At 47.4% G+C, this 15,487-nt stretch overlaps 2 protein-coding genes across 51 annotated transcripts in view; one reads left to right on the forward strand and one right to left on the reverse strand.

Annotated features, from left to right (window-relative positions):
- WNT8B (Wnt family member 8B) overlaps positions 1-4,961 on the forward strand; it is a 28,102-nt gene extending 23,141 nt beyond the window's left edge. The window contains exons 4-6 of the mRNA XM_086377313.1: positions 575-700; positions 1,851-1,993; positions 2,202-4,961. Coding sequence (XP_086233439.1) covers positions 575-700; positions 1,851-1,993; positions 2,202-2,747 — 815 coding nt within the window. The 3' untranslated portion in view covers positions 2,748-4,961. The remainder of the gene's footprint in view (positions 1-574; positions 701-1,850; positions 1,994-2,201) is intronic.
- Positions 4,962-5,193: 232 nt separating this feature from the next.
- SEC31B (SEC31 homolog B, COPII component) overlaps positions 5,194-15,487 on the reverse strand; it is a 33,507-nt gene continuing 23,213 nt past the window's right edge. For 9 of the 50 annotated variants that reach the window (XM_086377278.1, XM_086377287.1, XM_086377291.1 and 6 more), the window contains 7 exons: positions 10,756-10,933; positions 9,806-10,114; positions 9,520-9,578; positions 9,117-9,218; positions 8,665-8,781; positions 8,131-8,202; positions 6,763-7,895 (listed from right to left, as the gene is read on the reverse strand). In XM_086377278.1, coding sequence (XP_086233404.1) covers positions 7,716-7,895; positions 8,131-8,202; positions 8,665-8,781; positions 9,117-9,218; positions 9,520-9,578; positions 9,806-10,114; positions 10,756-10,933 — 1,017 coding nt within the window. In that variant the 3' untranslated portion in view covers positions 6,763-7,715. The other 41 variants (XM_086377272.1, XM_086377300.1, XM_086377276.1 and 38 more) reach the window with 24 other exon arrangements.

Raw genomic sequence — 15,487 nt, forward strand, 5'->3', positions numbered from 1 at the left:
ATATATTTTCATGCCTCTTAGCCTCTTCCTTTAGCAGGCTCAGTAGAGAGGTACAGAGCAAATGGGAATTGACTTGGAGACCAGATTCCCATACAGAAGATTAAAAAGTGGCCATGCCAGGAAATGATTCAGGACTAGCTAGCACCTCTCAGAAGCCTCTCAGACTTCCATGTTCCAAGAGAAAGTGGGGATGGGTTCTTTACAATCTGACCTTCAGATTCTTCCTCATTTCTTTCTTGGTCTCTTTCCCACTTAAATGCCACCCATATCAACAATACTCTAACCACTAAGTCGTAAAATCTGTAACCTGAAAAGATGGGAAGAGAGAAGAGCTGAGGTGAGACCAGGACTGGAGCAGATCCTGGAAGAGAGTAAGGTACATTATAAAGGTGGCAAGATATTGGGTTCGCCAAACAGTTTGTTGGGGTTTTCCATAAGATCCTGTGGAAAAGCCTGAACTAACTTTTGGGCCAACCCAATAGAACAGAGCAGTGAGGAGGGTATATGATGGTATTAAAGGTATGTCTTTGGGGCTGTAATTCCTCCAACTCACTCAATTTTTGGTTCCTGTCAGCTAATCGGGAGACAGCATTTGTACATGCCATCAGTTCTGCTGGGGTCATGTACACTCTGACTAGAAACTGCAGCCTTGGGGATTTTGACAACTGTGGCTGTGACGACTCCCGCAATGGGCAACTGGGTAAGTAGTGATCTTGGGGGTGGGTAGGGCAGCCCAATGAAGTTCATTTAGGCCATGAAAAGCTTGGCAGGTATTTGGTGGAGTGAAAAAGGGTGGTAGTCATCTAAATCTGAGGAAAATCAAGGTGGACCACTTTGAGCCCAAGCGCTACAGTGACAAACACGGCTGTAGGTAGCTGGGAGCCCTTCTCTCACTGGGAGGTTCCCTTAATTTAAATACAATAGTGATAAAAGAACAGTCCCCTCAACCATGGGAGGGGGGCCCTTCCACAGTGCCTAAAGAAGGAAAGCTACAGGGCTCAAAATAGCCTGGAGTTAAAACTCCCCTCCAGGTCCTCCCCACCGTTCTATACAGAATAAAGCACTTTCTTCCCGGAAGAAAGGAATGGACATTAAGATTACGTTCAGCTCCCAGCCGATCCCAGTCTCTGGCTGGTCTCAGGAATTCCTTGCCCCAGTTGTTGAAAGCTAACTAGTCAAAAATAATCATGAGGAAAAACAGACCCCCTCAAAATAATGTATCTCCGCATATATATGTTTTCCTATATATACCTACTCTCCTTGACTTAGCGCAACAGCCCACTAATCTGACTGCTGCCCCTTCTCGCCTCATTAAAGGTGATCAGTTCCTGTAAAGTGCCAGTCTTTTTTTTTTTTTCTCGAACCTCACCTTCTCTAACTCCCTTACCTTACACCCTTCCCTATCTCATTTCCCCTGTTTACCTCCAGTGTCCTCTGCAGGCCTCTGCCCTCCACCTCAGCTGCCAACTGCTGTTCCATATTACCTCAACTGGCCTCTCTCCCCCTCAGTGTCTGCACCTTCCTCGCCTTTTCCACACTATTTTGTGCCTTCTGGACGTCAACCTCTGGCAGAACATGTGTACACTCTGCCCAAAGGCCAGAAACACAGCCCGTGAAGCAGGCACCTGCCTCCCCTGGTAGCTACTTACATCATGGAGTCCTGAGCAGGGGATGGGCTGAAGTTAGGAGTACAAAGGTGTCAAAAATAAATCTGGGGTGAAACTAATCTAGAGCGAGGGCACTAGCCCCACCTGAATCCTTCCTCAATCCCCCTAACCCACTTAGAACCAGCAGCCCAGGAGGCTCTCTGCGGCCTGCTTAACGGCCTTTCTTCCCACTATGTTTTCCAGGGGGCCAAGGCTGGCTGTGGGGAGGCTGCAGCGACAACGTGGGCTTCGGAGAGGCAATATCCAAGCAGTTCGTCGATGCCCTGGAGACAGGACAGGATGCTCGGGCAGCCATGAACCTGCACAACAATGAGGCAGGCCGCAAGGTGAGTCCTGCAGCCCCTGGAATCAGGCACCTGCTCCATCCACTGCCAGGCCTAGGTGCGGACAGCCTGTCAAGTCTTATCTGACTGGGCAAACGTGGTACCAAGCCGGCTGGCCAGGTAGACTTGCAGGAAGCCTCGCAACTCGACAGAGGGCGAGACTCCCCAGGGGAGCAATCCCTGGCCCGCTCACTCCTGGCTCTCTCCCCAGGCGGTGAAGGGCACCATGAAACGCACGTGTAAGTGCCACGGGGTGTCTGGCAGCTGCACCACGCAGACCTGCTGGCTGCAGCTGCCGGAGTTCCGAGAGGTGGGCGCGCACCTGAAAGAGAAGTACCACGCAGCTCTCAAGGTGGACCTGCTGCAGGGTGCAGGCAATAGCGCGGCGGGCCGCGGCGCCATCGCTGACACCTTTCGCTCCATCTCCACGCGGGAGCTGGTGCACCTGGAGGACTCCCCGGACTACTGCCTGGAGAACAAGACGCTAGGGCTGCTGGGCACCGAAGGCAGAGAGTGCCTGCGGCGCGGCCGGGCCCTGGGCCGCTGGGAGCGCCGCAGCTGCCGTCGACTCTGCGGAGACTGCGGGCTGGCGGTAGAGGAGCGCCGCGCCGAGACCGTGTCCAGTTGCAACTGCAAGTTTCACTGGTGCTGCGCGGTCCGCTGCGAGCAGTGCCGCCGGCGAGTCACCAAGTACTTCTGCAGCCGCGCGGACCGGCCACGTGGGGGCGCGGCGCACGAACCTGGGAGAAAACCCTAAGCGACTCCTCTTCCCTCTTCTCGTTTCCCCGTTGGTCCTTGGCCTTTTTTTAGAGACCCCAGTAGTGAGGAATCTAGGGAATAGGGACCCCACACTACCAAGGCCAGGGATCCCGAGGGGAGAGCTGCTGCATTCTCTGCGGAGCTCGCCACTTTCCAACCTGTTTCCAAGTTTCTCTGCTGTCGGCATCGTCCGCCCACCACACTGAGACCTGACAGAGCTCTGTTCTGAGACTCTGAGCCATTGATCTTGCCAGGACTCCGAAGAGAATGGGCGTTCCTTCTCCCAGTCGTACCTGCCCTAATGCCTGACCTAGCTTGTGGAACTTAGGAACTGGAAGAACCCTTCTGAGATATGCAGGGCCCAGAGAAAGCATGGCTTTTTTTTTTTTTTTACCCATCTTCCCCCCTCTACCCCTACTCCGCTATTTTCTGCTGTCAGCTCTCTGCCACAGCCACACCTTCCTTGGGCAGAGGCCCTCCTGTGCTTCTGATTTCCTAACTACTGGCATAGACTCCCCAAGAATCTCTACTTTTCCTCCCCTTATCCTTCCTTCTTTCTGTGAAAGAGATACTGCGGAAACTGACCCAAGAAAAAGCATGTTTTTAGGGGTTGGTTCCTAGAGGTGGAAGTTGAAGATGGAGGAAGTGATAACGCTTGAGTGCTGACTTGATGAAAACGAAGGGTGCCACTCACCCCCGTCATGTCTCTAACGGACTTTGCCAGTGGGGCAACAACCTTCTTAGACAATCATCCAAGGTGCCCCAGACACATACCCACAACATCCAGGAAAGAGGTAAGGGGAGAGTGCCAGTTTTTTCCTACCCTTTCAAATAAGCTTCTCTGTGCTCCTAACCTACATTCTCCTAGCAACCAACTTTACCTCTACTCTTCCCCAAAGGGTCTTATTCCCCTGAGCCAAGACTGAGATAAATAAAGCTAATTTCCCTTCAGACCCTGGTTTGCACCTCTGAAGACAGGTCATGAGGAATGAGAAGCTGGGATCTCTCCTTTTCACTAACCTGATTCTCAAATAGGCAGGATTCAGAAATTGGATACTTTCCTTCAATATATAAACTTTCTGCAATGAAACTGTTAATAGGAAGTTCAGTACCTTGAACCTTAATTTACTGCAGTCACTGTGACATCTGTTTTTTTTTTCCAGGTATTGAACTTATTCTTGGGGCTATGGGGAAGGGTACATGGAAGATGTAACCTCTACGCCCTCTCCTCCCTCCCACCTTGTCTGGATACTATTCTCCTGTGGGCCTCACTTCCATGATGGCCTAAGTAGTTATCCTGGCCTGACTGAGGTTCATCTGCCAAGTATTAGGAAATCATGCCCATAAATCTTCCACGGATACAGTCACTCAGTGGCTAAGACCCTGCTACTTGTGGTGCTTCTCATTCTCTTCTCAGAAGGAAGCAGTACAGCAGGGACTTGCTGATGGAATGGGGCTCGGGAAGGGGAGAACTAACTCCTGACAGACCCTCTACAGCCCAAGGAGCCTCCCAGTCATCTCCCTCCCCTAGGCTGGTCCTGGATCTGGGTGCCAGGCAACCCTCTGGAGCAGAATGGGCCAAATGCTAGAAGACTTCATCTCATCTCTTGTAGAGGAGAGCACCGAGGAAGAGTAGCTCCAGATCAGCGAGCGCAGAATGGCTCCCATGCTCCAAACTGAGACAACAGCAAGGGCAGAGCTCAAACCCCTGGCCTCACCCCTACACGTCTTCTGGTCCCACTGACACCTACTGAGGAGAGAGGCTCACCTTCCCTCCCTACAGGGTACATGCTGCCCTTCAGGGTGTTGGAGTGCTTCACTTCCAGTTCTATCAGCAAAGGCCTTTTGCGCCTTTCCTCAGCTTTGATCTGGGCCTCCTGGATCTCCCAACTAGCCCTTTGTCCCTAATCAAGCAGCAGCATGCACTAACTTGGCTGTCCCACTTGGCAGAATTGCTTGACAGTGTTCAGTAAGAAAATCTGGAAAGGCAGCTAGAAAATATAAAAGTAAAACCTTATAAAGGAAAGCGACATTCCCCAGGAGGTCTCTCAGCATACTAGTAGGAGAACTATTGTGCTTCATGTGTGACAACTCCAGGTCGGTATTTGAAACATGTCATGCTGCCAGAAAGTTCTTTCACAGGTTATTGTTTTACATTCCCAAATGGCTATGATTGACATCACATTCATTTGTGTCTATAAAGAAAACAATACTGAGCTACCTTAGATCTGGATGGCTTTCCCCCTGCCCCTTACATTATCCACAGATTCATTTATTCATTCAACAAACACCACAGTAGAAATACAGTGGTGAACAACATACTGACCTCCTGCATTCATGGAGTTTAAGTTCTCTCTTATAATCAATCGCCAGTACTGTGTTCCCCTTTATAAATGTGGACAACCAGACTGGCTGCTTGGGAAGACAACTTCAAGGTCAGCGAGTGAAAAATATTTTGTTTTATAGATTTAAATTGATGCTGAGAAAGATGTCTGGCTTGTTCCACCAACTTGTAAGGTACCATGGGGTGAGTTCTCGAACCCAGGCCCCTCCCCTCCTCTTGTGTGCTCCTTAGGAGTCCATCTGTCTCAGCCAGGGGACAGAAGCGGAGGGAGGTCCTGAGAAGTGACAAGGATGCTGGGTGGAGGGTACAAAACACTGTCTCCTTCCTGTCCCTGGCCTGTGAGCCTACACACAGGCAGGGCTTTCTTTCCTTGAAAAGAATCTCAGCCTCAACTGGCCTTAGCAGCAGGTTAGGGCAAAGACATAGACAGGGTCGTGCTCGGTGCTGGCGGTGCTGGGGGTGGTGGGAGGGAAGGGCAGGCCAGGGCACTCGCCTATTGTGGGTCTGGATTGGATGCTTCCACTCATTCATTTCCTTTTAATTAACCCGCATTCCTGGAGGAGAAATATTTATGTTGGCTCCCATAGAGGCAATCTGCAGACTGGAAAGAAGGGGGAAGAAAGCCCGCCTTAGCAAAACAATATCTCTAAAGAGCTCAAGAAGAGAAAATAAGAGAACAAAATGCCATTAAAATAGCCTTCTACCCCCACCGGAGTCAATGAAAACTTCATTTCACATGCTAATCCCCCACTCCGCCCCCTTCCCTTCTCACAACACCTTTCCGAAAGTGTTTGGGAAAAGTCTTCACAGTCAGTACACAGCTCCCCGCAGCTCAGACTTCTCCTTGTGTTAGTTCAGGGCCCCAAGTGGGGCTCTCGCTCCAGCAGCGGCTTTTTTCTCCCCCCCTTTAATTTAAACAAAGACTTCGGAGTTCATCAACCTCCCACTGAAATTCACAGCTGCTGAACAAACTAATCCCCTCTCCCGGCCTTTCTTCCCTTCAATGGGCTCTTGGCTTCAAAGACACTTTGGGAAAGGACTTTGCTGGGGCTCACACTGCTTCATCAATAGAAGTTAGTGCAAGTATTATCTGAAGAGCAAGTGGCTTTACAAACAAATACTGCCTAACAATCCCTTCCTCCCAAACACACACATCTAGCCCGCAGACATGATGCGATCTACAACAGGATTAGAGATCGTACCCCTGGCTTCACACCCGGTCCCTTTGTGTAGCTGAGCTCAGCCCTGAAGTGGTGTGGGGAAAACCCTGGAGCTGAATGTCAGGCACGGATGGAGACACACACACACAGACACACACACACATACACACACACAGAGTGGTGTGGGGAAAACCCTGGAACTGAATGTCAGGCACAGATGGAGACACACACACGAAGTGATGTGGGGAAAACCCTGGAGCTGAATGTCAGGCATGGATGGAGACACATGCGCGCACACACCACACACGCACACACCTCTCCGAGTGGCCATAAATGCTGCAAGGAGAGCACTTAATTCAGTGCCACCTCCTTTCTTCAACTCTCCTGACTTCCTATCTGTCCCCAAGCCTCTCCCTTGCCTTACTGAGGTACAGGGAGCCAGAACAAAGGACTGGGAAGACAGGTAAGAGCAAACTAGGACCCAGAGAAGATAAAAATTGGGAGATGACTGAGGAAACCAAACTAAAGCAGCTTTATTGCACATAAAGTACATCAGGGCTTCAGTGCAGAGTCCAACCATGAAAGTGCAGCCAGAGAGAGAAGGCAGCCCTGAGATGTGTGTGGGGTGGGGAAGAAGGGCCTCCAAGTCTTGAAGAAGAGTGCCAGAAGAGTCTTTCATTAATATGGCTCCTATTCAGAACCAGGCTTCTAACCAAAGAATGAATGGGTCTATATCTTGCCTGGGCCAGGACTCAGGCAGGCTGAGTCAGGGGCTGCTCCCAATGGGCAGTGGTCCCTCTGCTCCTATCCCATAGCTTAAGACAACTCTCAGCAAAAGGCAGTGCACCCCCTTCCACCCTCCACCTCACCTAGTTCACCCTTAACAATGCTGGCAGAGAAGTCCCTTCTTAAAAGGGCCTGATTTCTTTCTCTTGGTTCTGCTCAGCACCCATCACTCATGTCTAGGATTTGTTGAAAGGCTGAGTAGCAGTCAACTCTACCCCAGTCTCTGGGGCTCAGAGAAGTATGGAAACATGAAGTCAGAGGCAAGGAGAAGGTAAAGTCAGGCTCATAACCCACAGAAGGGGAAAGACAAAAGACCCACATGATGGGTTCGGCAGAGGTAGACTTGAAAAAGTGATCCTGCTCACCCTCTCAGAAACCACCTGGACAGAATACCCCTGGGGGAGAAGGCACACTGTGCCAGCCCCTGTTGGAGGATAGTTTTAGGGAAAGTGAAGGAGAACAGGCTGACCGAGCTCTGGGCAGATCCCAGAGGGCCAGGCATAAAGGGGTAGAGAGCAGGCACTCTGCTGGTTCGGAGCCAAGTCTACAGCATCATATACCTGGCAGCAAGGGAGGAAGGCTGGGAAAAACAAACAATCTGTTCCAAAATTCCCTTCCTGCAGGAAGGAATTAAATAACAATAAAAGTGGTCTCCTGGCAGGCGGAGCTGCCTGGTTTAGACGCGCAGCTTATGAGCAATGGTGAGGACAGACTTCAGGACAGGCATGAAGCTGGAGACCTCACTGAAGCTGCTGCAGCCCACCACCTGGGCATGCATCGCAAGGCCCTGCTCAGGGCTTCCTGCATCCACACATCGGGCAATCTCATGGAGCCCGGCCAGCACAGGAGGCGAGAGCTGTGGAAGGATTGGCCCAGAGTTAGTAAACCCAACTCCACCCCTACCCTGGAGGCATGGAAGGGAGAAGCGATGACTCCCTTCTGGAGTTCTGGAGCCCAGTCCAGGCAACATGTCTATATTCTGTAGGGAACCCAGGGTCAGTGAGGCTTATGGGAAGGGACACTGCGTGCCCTTTGGCCAGGGGTGAGGGTGGAAAAGCAGGAGGCAGATGAGAACCACTGAGTGTACTTACTGTCCCCTCGCAGAGCTTGTCATACAGACATTCTAGACGTTGAGCAGCTTCATCTAGCTTCCGTTTTGTCTTCTGCAGGGAGGGAAATGGATTCTAATTCCAGCCCCTAAGCCTAATACTACACAGGACTGTAAAGAATCATGGTACCTTAGAGCTAGAATGACTCAATGCTCTTTCTTTCATTTGACAGAGGACAAATGGAGGCCTGAAGAGGGTAAGTGACTTGCTCTAGCTGACTCAGCAAAGAATGAATGGCAGGTCTCCTCACTACTGATCTCACCCTCCTTCTAGTAGTCCCTGCTGCCTTTCCAAGAGCTAAGTCTCAGTGCTGTTGGGTCCTGCTATCAAGGAGCTAAACTCCAGACCAGACAAGTCTTCCCCAACTCCACACCGACAATATCAAATAAGTATAAGCTACAGACAGCATGTCCAGAGACGGTAAGAAGATTCACACAAGGAGCTGGTCTTACAGTTAAGGGATCCTGGGACCAGCTGGGGTCGGAAGGGAGCATCATGCGGAAGGTTTAGACTCACTAAATCAGTGGCAGATAGGGAGCAGCGCTGCAGAAGTGCCTCAAAGCTGATCTTCAAAGACTGGTGTTCAGGGGGAAGCTCCTTCCTGTTGATCTTGTCCAGTGGCTGCTGACATTGCTGAGGAGGGAGCAGGGAGACAGGAGAGATAGGCAAGCTGTCCTGCTTATGGCTCCCCTCAGGACTAGTCCTCTGTGACTTGGGGTCATGCTGCTCCCACTGGAGCAGAGATGGGGAGGGCCATCCCCCTTCTCTGTAGTAGGGACACTTGGTATCTGCCCCCCATCCCATCTCTTTCAGCCCAGAGTCTGCCTCCAACTTGAGGAATGAAGCCATCCTTCATGCTCCCTGCTTTTCTACACCCAAGAAAAGAAGGTTTCCGAGGGGAAGGAAAACATCATTCCTGTCATCTGCCGGCTGAGTTCTCGTGGGGCTCCGGGGGGAGCATGACTCACACTGGGGACAGCAGGTTGTGAGGAAAGGACCCCTCGAGGCTCAGGGGTGAGGCACATAACTGGAGCAGTAATTGGTGCTGGGGGCATAAATGTCTCTGGCAACTAAAGAGAGAGAAAAGAAAGGCACATGAGTCTAAGCTGAAAGACCCCTTCCACCCTGCTTTGAGGGAGTGGCAGAAACTATGAATGAACAAGGGCACAGAACTGTGAGTGGGGAACCTAGAAGTCAGGAGATGGTGAATAAGAAGGAAGAGGAGGTGGCTGAGGGGAGAAGAGTAAGTGGGGAGAGAGAGGGGACAGAGTGCCCGTCTGAGCATGGGAAGGACCAGGCTGCTTCTGTAAGGAACTAGAGCGTGGCTCATTGGTGAATGTATGAGGGTTGAGTGGGGAGAGATGTATTCACCTTTTTCCTCTGGAGGTTTCCCTTGGGCACTGGAGCATTTTTCAAGGAATCCTGAGGTCCTGCATAGTATAAACACAGGGGTATTTAGGGGCATGACCAGAAACACTGAAATTTTTGGTCTGAAGATCAGTAAAATTGTTTTAGTTGGAGTCTTCCACACACACCCTCTGCAGACCAGCCACACTCTCAGTTGACACTCCTAATCCTAGTTCACTGGCTTGAGGAAAGAGACTCCCAAGGTGGTAGTGGGGAGGGGAGGAGAGGGAGGCCATGGGAGAAGACTGACCTGGGTGAGGAATCAAGATGCCAGTGGTCGGGAGGATACCAGCGCATGGAGTACCTGGCCCTCCTGGAGGGTGGGCCGCAGGGAAGCTGACAGGAGGGGCTGGTGGCTGGGAGCTCATAGGGCTGAAGCCTGGTGCTCTCACAGGAAACAGAGGGTGCACTGGAGGAGCCCTAGGCAGGGGGACAGAGCCAGGCTGCATAATGTTTGGGGGTGCCATGGGTGGAGCCAGGAGAGGCCATGTTCCAGGGAATCCCACGGGATTAGGAGCTTGTGCCCTTTGCCCTTCTAACAGCTGAGGCTGAGATAAAGCTGAAATGGGACAGAGAGGAGATTCAGACCACATCAGAGAGGAATCATGGAGGAATTAAAAAAAAGAAACTGTAATAATAATTAATAATATAAGTGTATTGAAATCTACCATTTACAAACTATTTTTAACTATATTCCTTATTTGACCCTCAAAACAATCCTGTGGGGTTGAAATGAACAATATAACAATCACTCTCAATTTTCAAAAGAAACAAAGTGGCTAGGTATAATGCCCAAAGTACAAAGCCAAGTACTGACAGTATTAAGAATTCAGACTCCAAGCTCCTCCCACTATATGGACATGCTGCTGTTGCTGCTGCTAAGTCGCTTTAGTCGTGTCCGACCCTGTGTGACCCCATAGACAGCAGCCTACCAGGCTCCCCTCTCCGTGGGATTCTCCAGGCAAGAACACTGGAGTGGGTTGCCATTTCCTTCTCCAATGCATGAAAGTGAAAAGTGAAAGTGAAGTCGCTCAGTCGTGTCTGACTCTTAGCGACCCCATGGACTATAGTCCACCAGGTTCCTCCATCCATGGGATTTTCCACTATATGGACATATTACTTCCCAAATCCATGCTAGCCATGCCAGCTATTTTTCTCTGCACTCTGTCTAGCCAGATCTCCACTCAGTTGGTCACTCACCAGGCCTTACCCCAGGGCCCAGAGGCAAAGGCTGTGCTTCCTGGACCCCAGATGGCCTGTAGTCACTTGTATTCTGCATTCTGGAGCCCTGATAAGGGCTAGGATGGGAAGGTGTCAAGGGCATCATTAGTGATGACTGAGGTGTAAAAATCCTTGGCCTTGGAGGTAGAATTGGAACCTGTAGGAAGAGAAAAAAGGATCAGCATCTTGGAAGGGAAAAGAAAGTACTAAGTAACTGAAAATGGAAAAACAACAGGGAAAATGAAACCAAAGCCTAATTTTTTAAAAAAATCAACAAAATGGATAAATCTTTATAAAGACTGACAAAGATAGAGAAGACACAATTCATCAAGATAGAGGATGAAGCAGAGAATACTCCAACAGACCCTGAATCCATGAAAGAGATGATAAGGAATGTTACAAATAACTTTACAAATAATTTGACAACTTAGAAAAATGGACCAATTCCTCAAGAACCACAAACTACCAAAACTCTGCCAAAATTAAACCAAAAACCTGAATGTTCTATAACTATTCAAGGAATTAAACTTGTAATTAAAAATATCCTCCCACCCCCTTCCCCCAAAAGTTTCTAGGTAGACCTAGATAGTTTCACTGGAGAAATTTTACCAAACGCTCAAACAATTGACACAAAGGTTCCAAAATCTCTTCTAGAATATAGAAGGACCATTTCCTAATTTACTTTATGAGGTCAGTACTACCCTGATACCAACACCACAAAATAAAACTACAGATCAATATTTCTCATAAACTTAGGCACAAAAATCTTAGGCACAAAAATCCTCAGCAAAATTTTAGTAAGTCAAATCCAGCAATGTATATAAAAATAATATACCACAACCAAATAGGATTTATTCCTGGTCATGGGACGTGTATCATGATATATTTAAAAATCAATCAACGCAATCCACCATATCAGAAGAAAAATCATTTGATCATACAAAATGATGCAGAAAAAACATCTGACAAAATTCAGCACTGATTCATGACTCAGCACATCAGGAAAAGAAGGAATTTCCTTAGCTTCACAAAGAGCATCTACAAAAACCTAGAGCTACCATTATTCTTGGTTCTGGAAAACTGAATGTTCTCCCTCTAAGACTGGAAACAAGGTTAAGGTGTTCACACTCACCATTCTCATTTTAATACTACAAAAAGGCAAGAGAAATTAAAGGCATGTAATCTGGGAAAAAAGGAAGAGGGACAGCCTTTTTAATAAATGATTCTGGATATCCACTGGCAAAAAAATAAACCTTGACTCAAATTTCACACTTACACAAAAATTAATCCAAAGTGGAACATGGACTTAAAACTACTTCTAGAAAATAACAGTAGGAAATTTAGGGGACCTTGTACTAGGCTAACAGTTCTTTGACTTAACATGAAAAGCATGAACTACAGAAGGAAAACTTTACAAATTGGACCTTATAAAATTAATTTTTTTTGTTGCTCTGTGAAGGACTATTAAAAAGATGAAAAAAAAATTCTTACATAGTTATACACACACAGACACATATGAGGACATGTAAAACCAGTGAAATCTGTGGATAATACTGTCAATTTCCTGGTCTTGCTATTGTATTGTGGTCGTCTGAGATACTGACATGGGATGTGGTGGGTCTGGTATGCATGAGACTTCCCAGTACATTTCATTGTGCCTTCTTGTGAATCTATAATTATTTCAAAGTAGAAAAGAGAGAGGAAGGTTGGGGAGGGAGGGAGAGAAAATGAGCAAGTAGGATAATAGAAAGAGGTGGAGCAGAGGGAGGGACAAAAATGAGGGTGGAAATTAACAGATGGGACAGGATAAATCATCAGAATTTTCCTGCCTAATACCTTTATCTACAATCTCCCTGGATTTTGCTCCCTTCTGGTAGGCTCCTGGTCTCACAAATTAACAGCATCCTATCCATCTGGGTACTGTCCTCTACACCATCATCAGTTTCCATCAATTCTACCTACTAAATATCTCAAATCCAACCTCACTTTCTAGTTTTAGATCACTTCATTTCTTCATCATCTCCTGCTATGTCCCTAACGGTCTCTAGCTTTGCCCTTTCTAGACACATAGCTAATCCTTCCTCTGCACAAGACCACTCAATAGCTCCAGAATGCCTTCAGGGTCGACTCTAAACTCTTGAACACAGAAATACCAGGTCTCTCTTGATCTAACTATACATACTGTTACCCCAGCCTCAACTAACTCATTCCACTGCCACAACACCTGCTTTGTAAAGTCATTAAAATGTTCGTCATTCCTCAAACAGGCTTTGCTTACTTTCCCTTTACTGCCTTGGCAGATGCCATTCCCTCTGCCTGAAATAATCTTTCTTCCCTCCTCCTTTGCTGAAATAACTTTTAATCTTCAAGACTCAGATCAAATATCAGTAAATTGCTTTCCGTGTGATCTCAGGGCTCTTTTATCATATCCCAATCAGGGCATTTATGAATTTTACTGTAGTTAATTTTTACACATCTATCTTTTTACTAGACTATGAGCAAATTAAGGGCAAGGATCATGGTTTGTATACTTTTCTGTTCTAAGTGCCTAGCCGTTGTTCAATAAACAGCTATTTAAAAATAACTGAATCTATGCTTTATGACTGAGGTTCGTGACATTGTACAGGAGACAGGGATAAAGACCATCCCCATGGAAAAGAAATGCAAAAAAGCAAAATGGCTGTCTGAGGAGGCCTTACAAATAACTGTGAAAAGAAGAGAAGCGAAAAGCAAAGGAGAAAAGGAAAGATATAAGCATCTGAATGCAGAGTTCCAAAGAATAGCAAGAAGAGATAAGTAAGCCTTCCTCAGCAATCAATGCAAAGAAATAGAGGAAAAGAACAGAATGGGAAAGACTAGAGATCTCTTCAAGAAAATTAGATACCAAGGGAACATTTCATGCAGAGATGGGCTTGATAAAGGACAGAAATGGTATGGACCTAACAGAAGCAGACGATATTAAGAATATCTTAATATTCTTGCCAGAATATTAAGAATACAAGAAGAACTGTAAGAATACAGGCAAGAATACACAGAAGAACTATACAAAAAAGATCTTCATGACCAAGATAATCACGATGGTGTGATCACTCACCTAGAGCCAGACATCCTGGAATGTGAAGTCAAGTGGGCCTTAGAAAGCATCACTACAAACAAAGCTAGTGGAGGTGATGGAATTCCAGTTGAGCTATTTCAAATCCTGAAAGATGATGCTGTGAAAGTGCTGTACTCAATATGCCAGCAAATTTGGAAAACTCAGCAGTGGCCACAGGACTGGAAAAGGTCAGTTTTCATTCCAATCCCAAAGAAAGGCAATGCTAAAGAATGCTCAATCTACCACACAATTGCACTCATCTCACACGCTAGTAAAGTAATGCTCAAAATTCTCCAAGCCAGGCTTCAGCAATACGTGAACCGTGAACTTCCAGATGTTCAAGCTGGTTTTAGAAAAGGCAGAGGAACCAGAGATCAAATTGCCAACATCCGCTGAATCATCAAAAAAGCAAGAGAGTTCCAGAAAAATATCTATTTCTGCTTTATTGACTATGCCAAAGCCGCTGACTGTGTGGATCACAATAGACTGTGGAAAATTCTTCAAGAGATGGGCATACCAGACCACCTGACCTGCCTCTTGAGAAACCTATATGCAGGTCAGGAAGCAACAGTTAGAACTGGACATGGAACAACAGACTGGTTCCAAACAAGAAAAGGAGTACGTCAAGGCTGTATATTGTCACCCTGCTTATTTAACTTATATGCAGAGTACATCATGAGAAACACTGGGCTGGAAGAAGCACAAGCTGGAATCAAGATTGCCAGGAGAAATATCAATAACCTCAGATATGCAGATGACACCACCCTTATGGCAGAAAGTGAAGAAGAACGAAAAAGCCTCTTGATGAAAGTGAAAGAGGAGAGTGAAAAAGTTGGCTTAAAGCTCAACATTCAGAAAACTAAGATCATGGCATCTGGTCCCATTACTTCATGGGAAATAGACGGGGAAACAGTGGTAACAGTGTCAGACTTCATTTTTTTGGGCTCCAAAATCACAGCAGATGGTGACTGCAGCCATGAAATTAAAAGACGCTTACTCCTTGGAAGGAAAGTTATGACCAACCTAGATAGCATATTCAAAAGCAGAGACATTACTTTGCCAACAAAGGTCTGTCAAGTCAAGGCTATGGTTTTTCCAGTAGTCATGTATGGATGTGAGAGCTGGACTGCGAAGAAAGCTGAGTGCTGAAGAATTGATGCTTTTGAACTGTGGTGCTGGAGAAGACTCTTGAAAGAGTCCCTTGGACTGCAAGGAGATCCAACCAGTCCATTCTGAAGGAGATCAGCCCTGGGTGTTCTTTGGAAGGAATGATGCTAAAGCTGAAACTCCAGTACTTTGGCCACCTCATGCGAAGAGTTGACTCACTGGAAAAGATTCTGATGCTGGGAGGGATTGGGGGCAGGAGGAGAAGGGGACGACAGAGGATGAGATGGCCTGGTTGGCATCACCGACTCGATGGACCTGAGTTTGAGTGAACTCCGGGAGTTGGTGATGGACAGGGAGGCCTGGCATGCTGCGATTCATGGGATCGCAAAGAATTGGACACGACTGAGCAACTGAACTGAATTGAACTGATACTTTATGAAGATAGGAATTTTCATCATTTTTTTAATTAATATATTGCAATCATGCCTGGTACTTGGTAGACACTTAATA

This window comes from Bos grunniens, chromosome 26, assembly GCF_055505025.1.
Source record: "Bos grunniens cultivar Pamir isolate PY7600 chromosome 26, Bosgru_T2T1.0, whole genome shotgun sequence".
Lineage (NCBI taxonomy): Eukaryota > Metazoa > Chordata > Mammalia > Artiodactyla > Bovidae > Bos > Bos grunniens.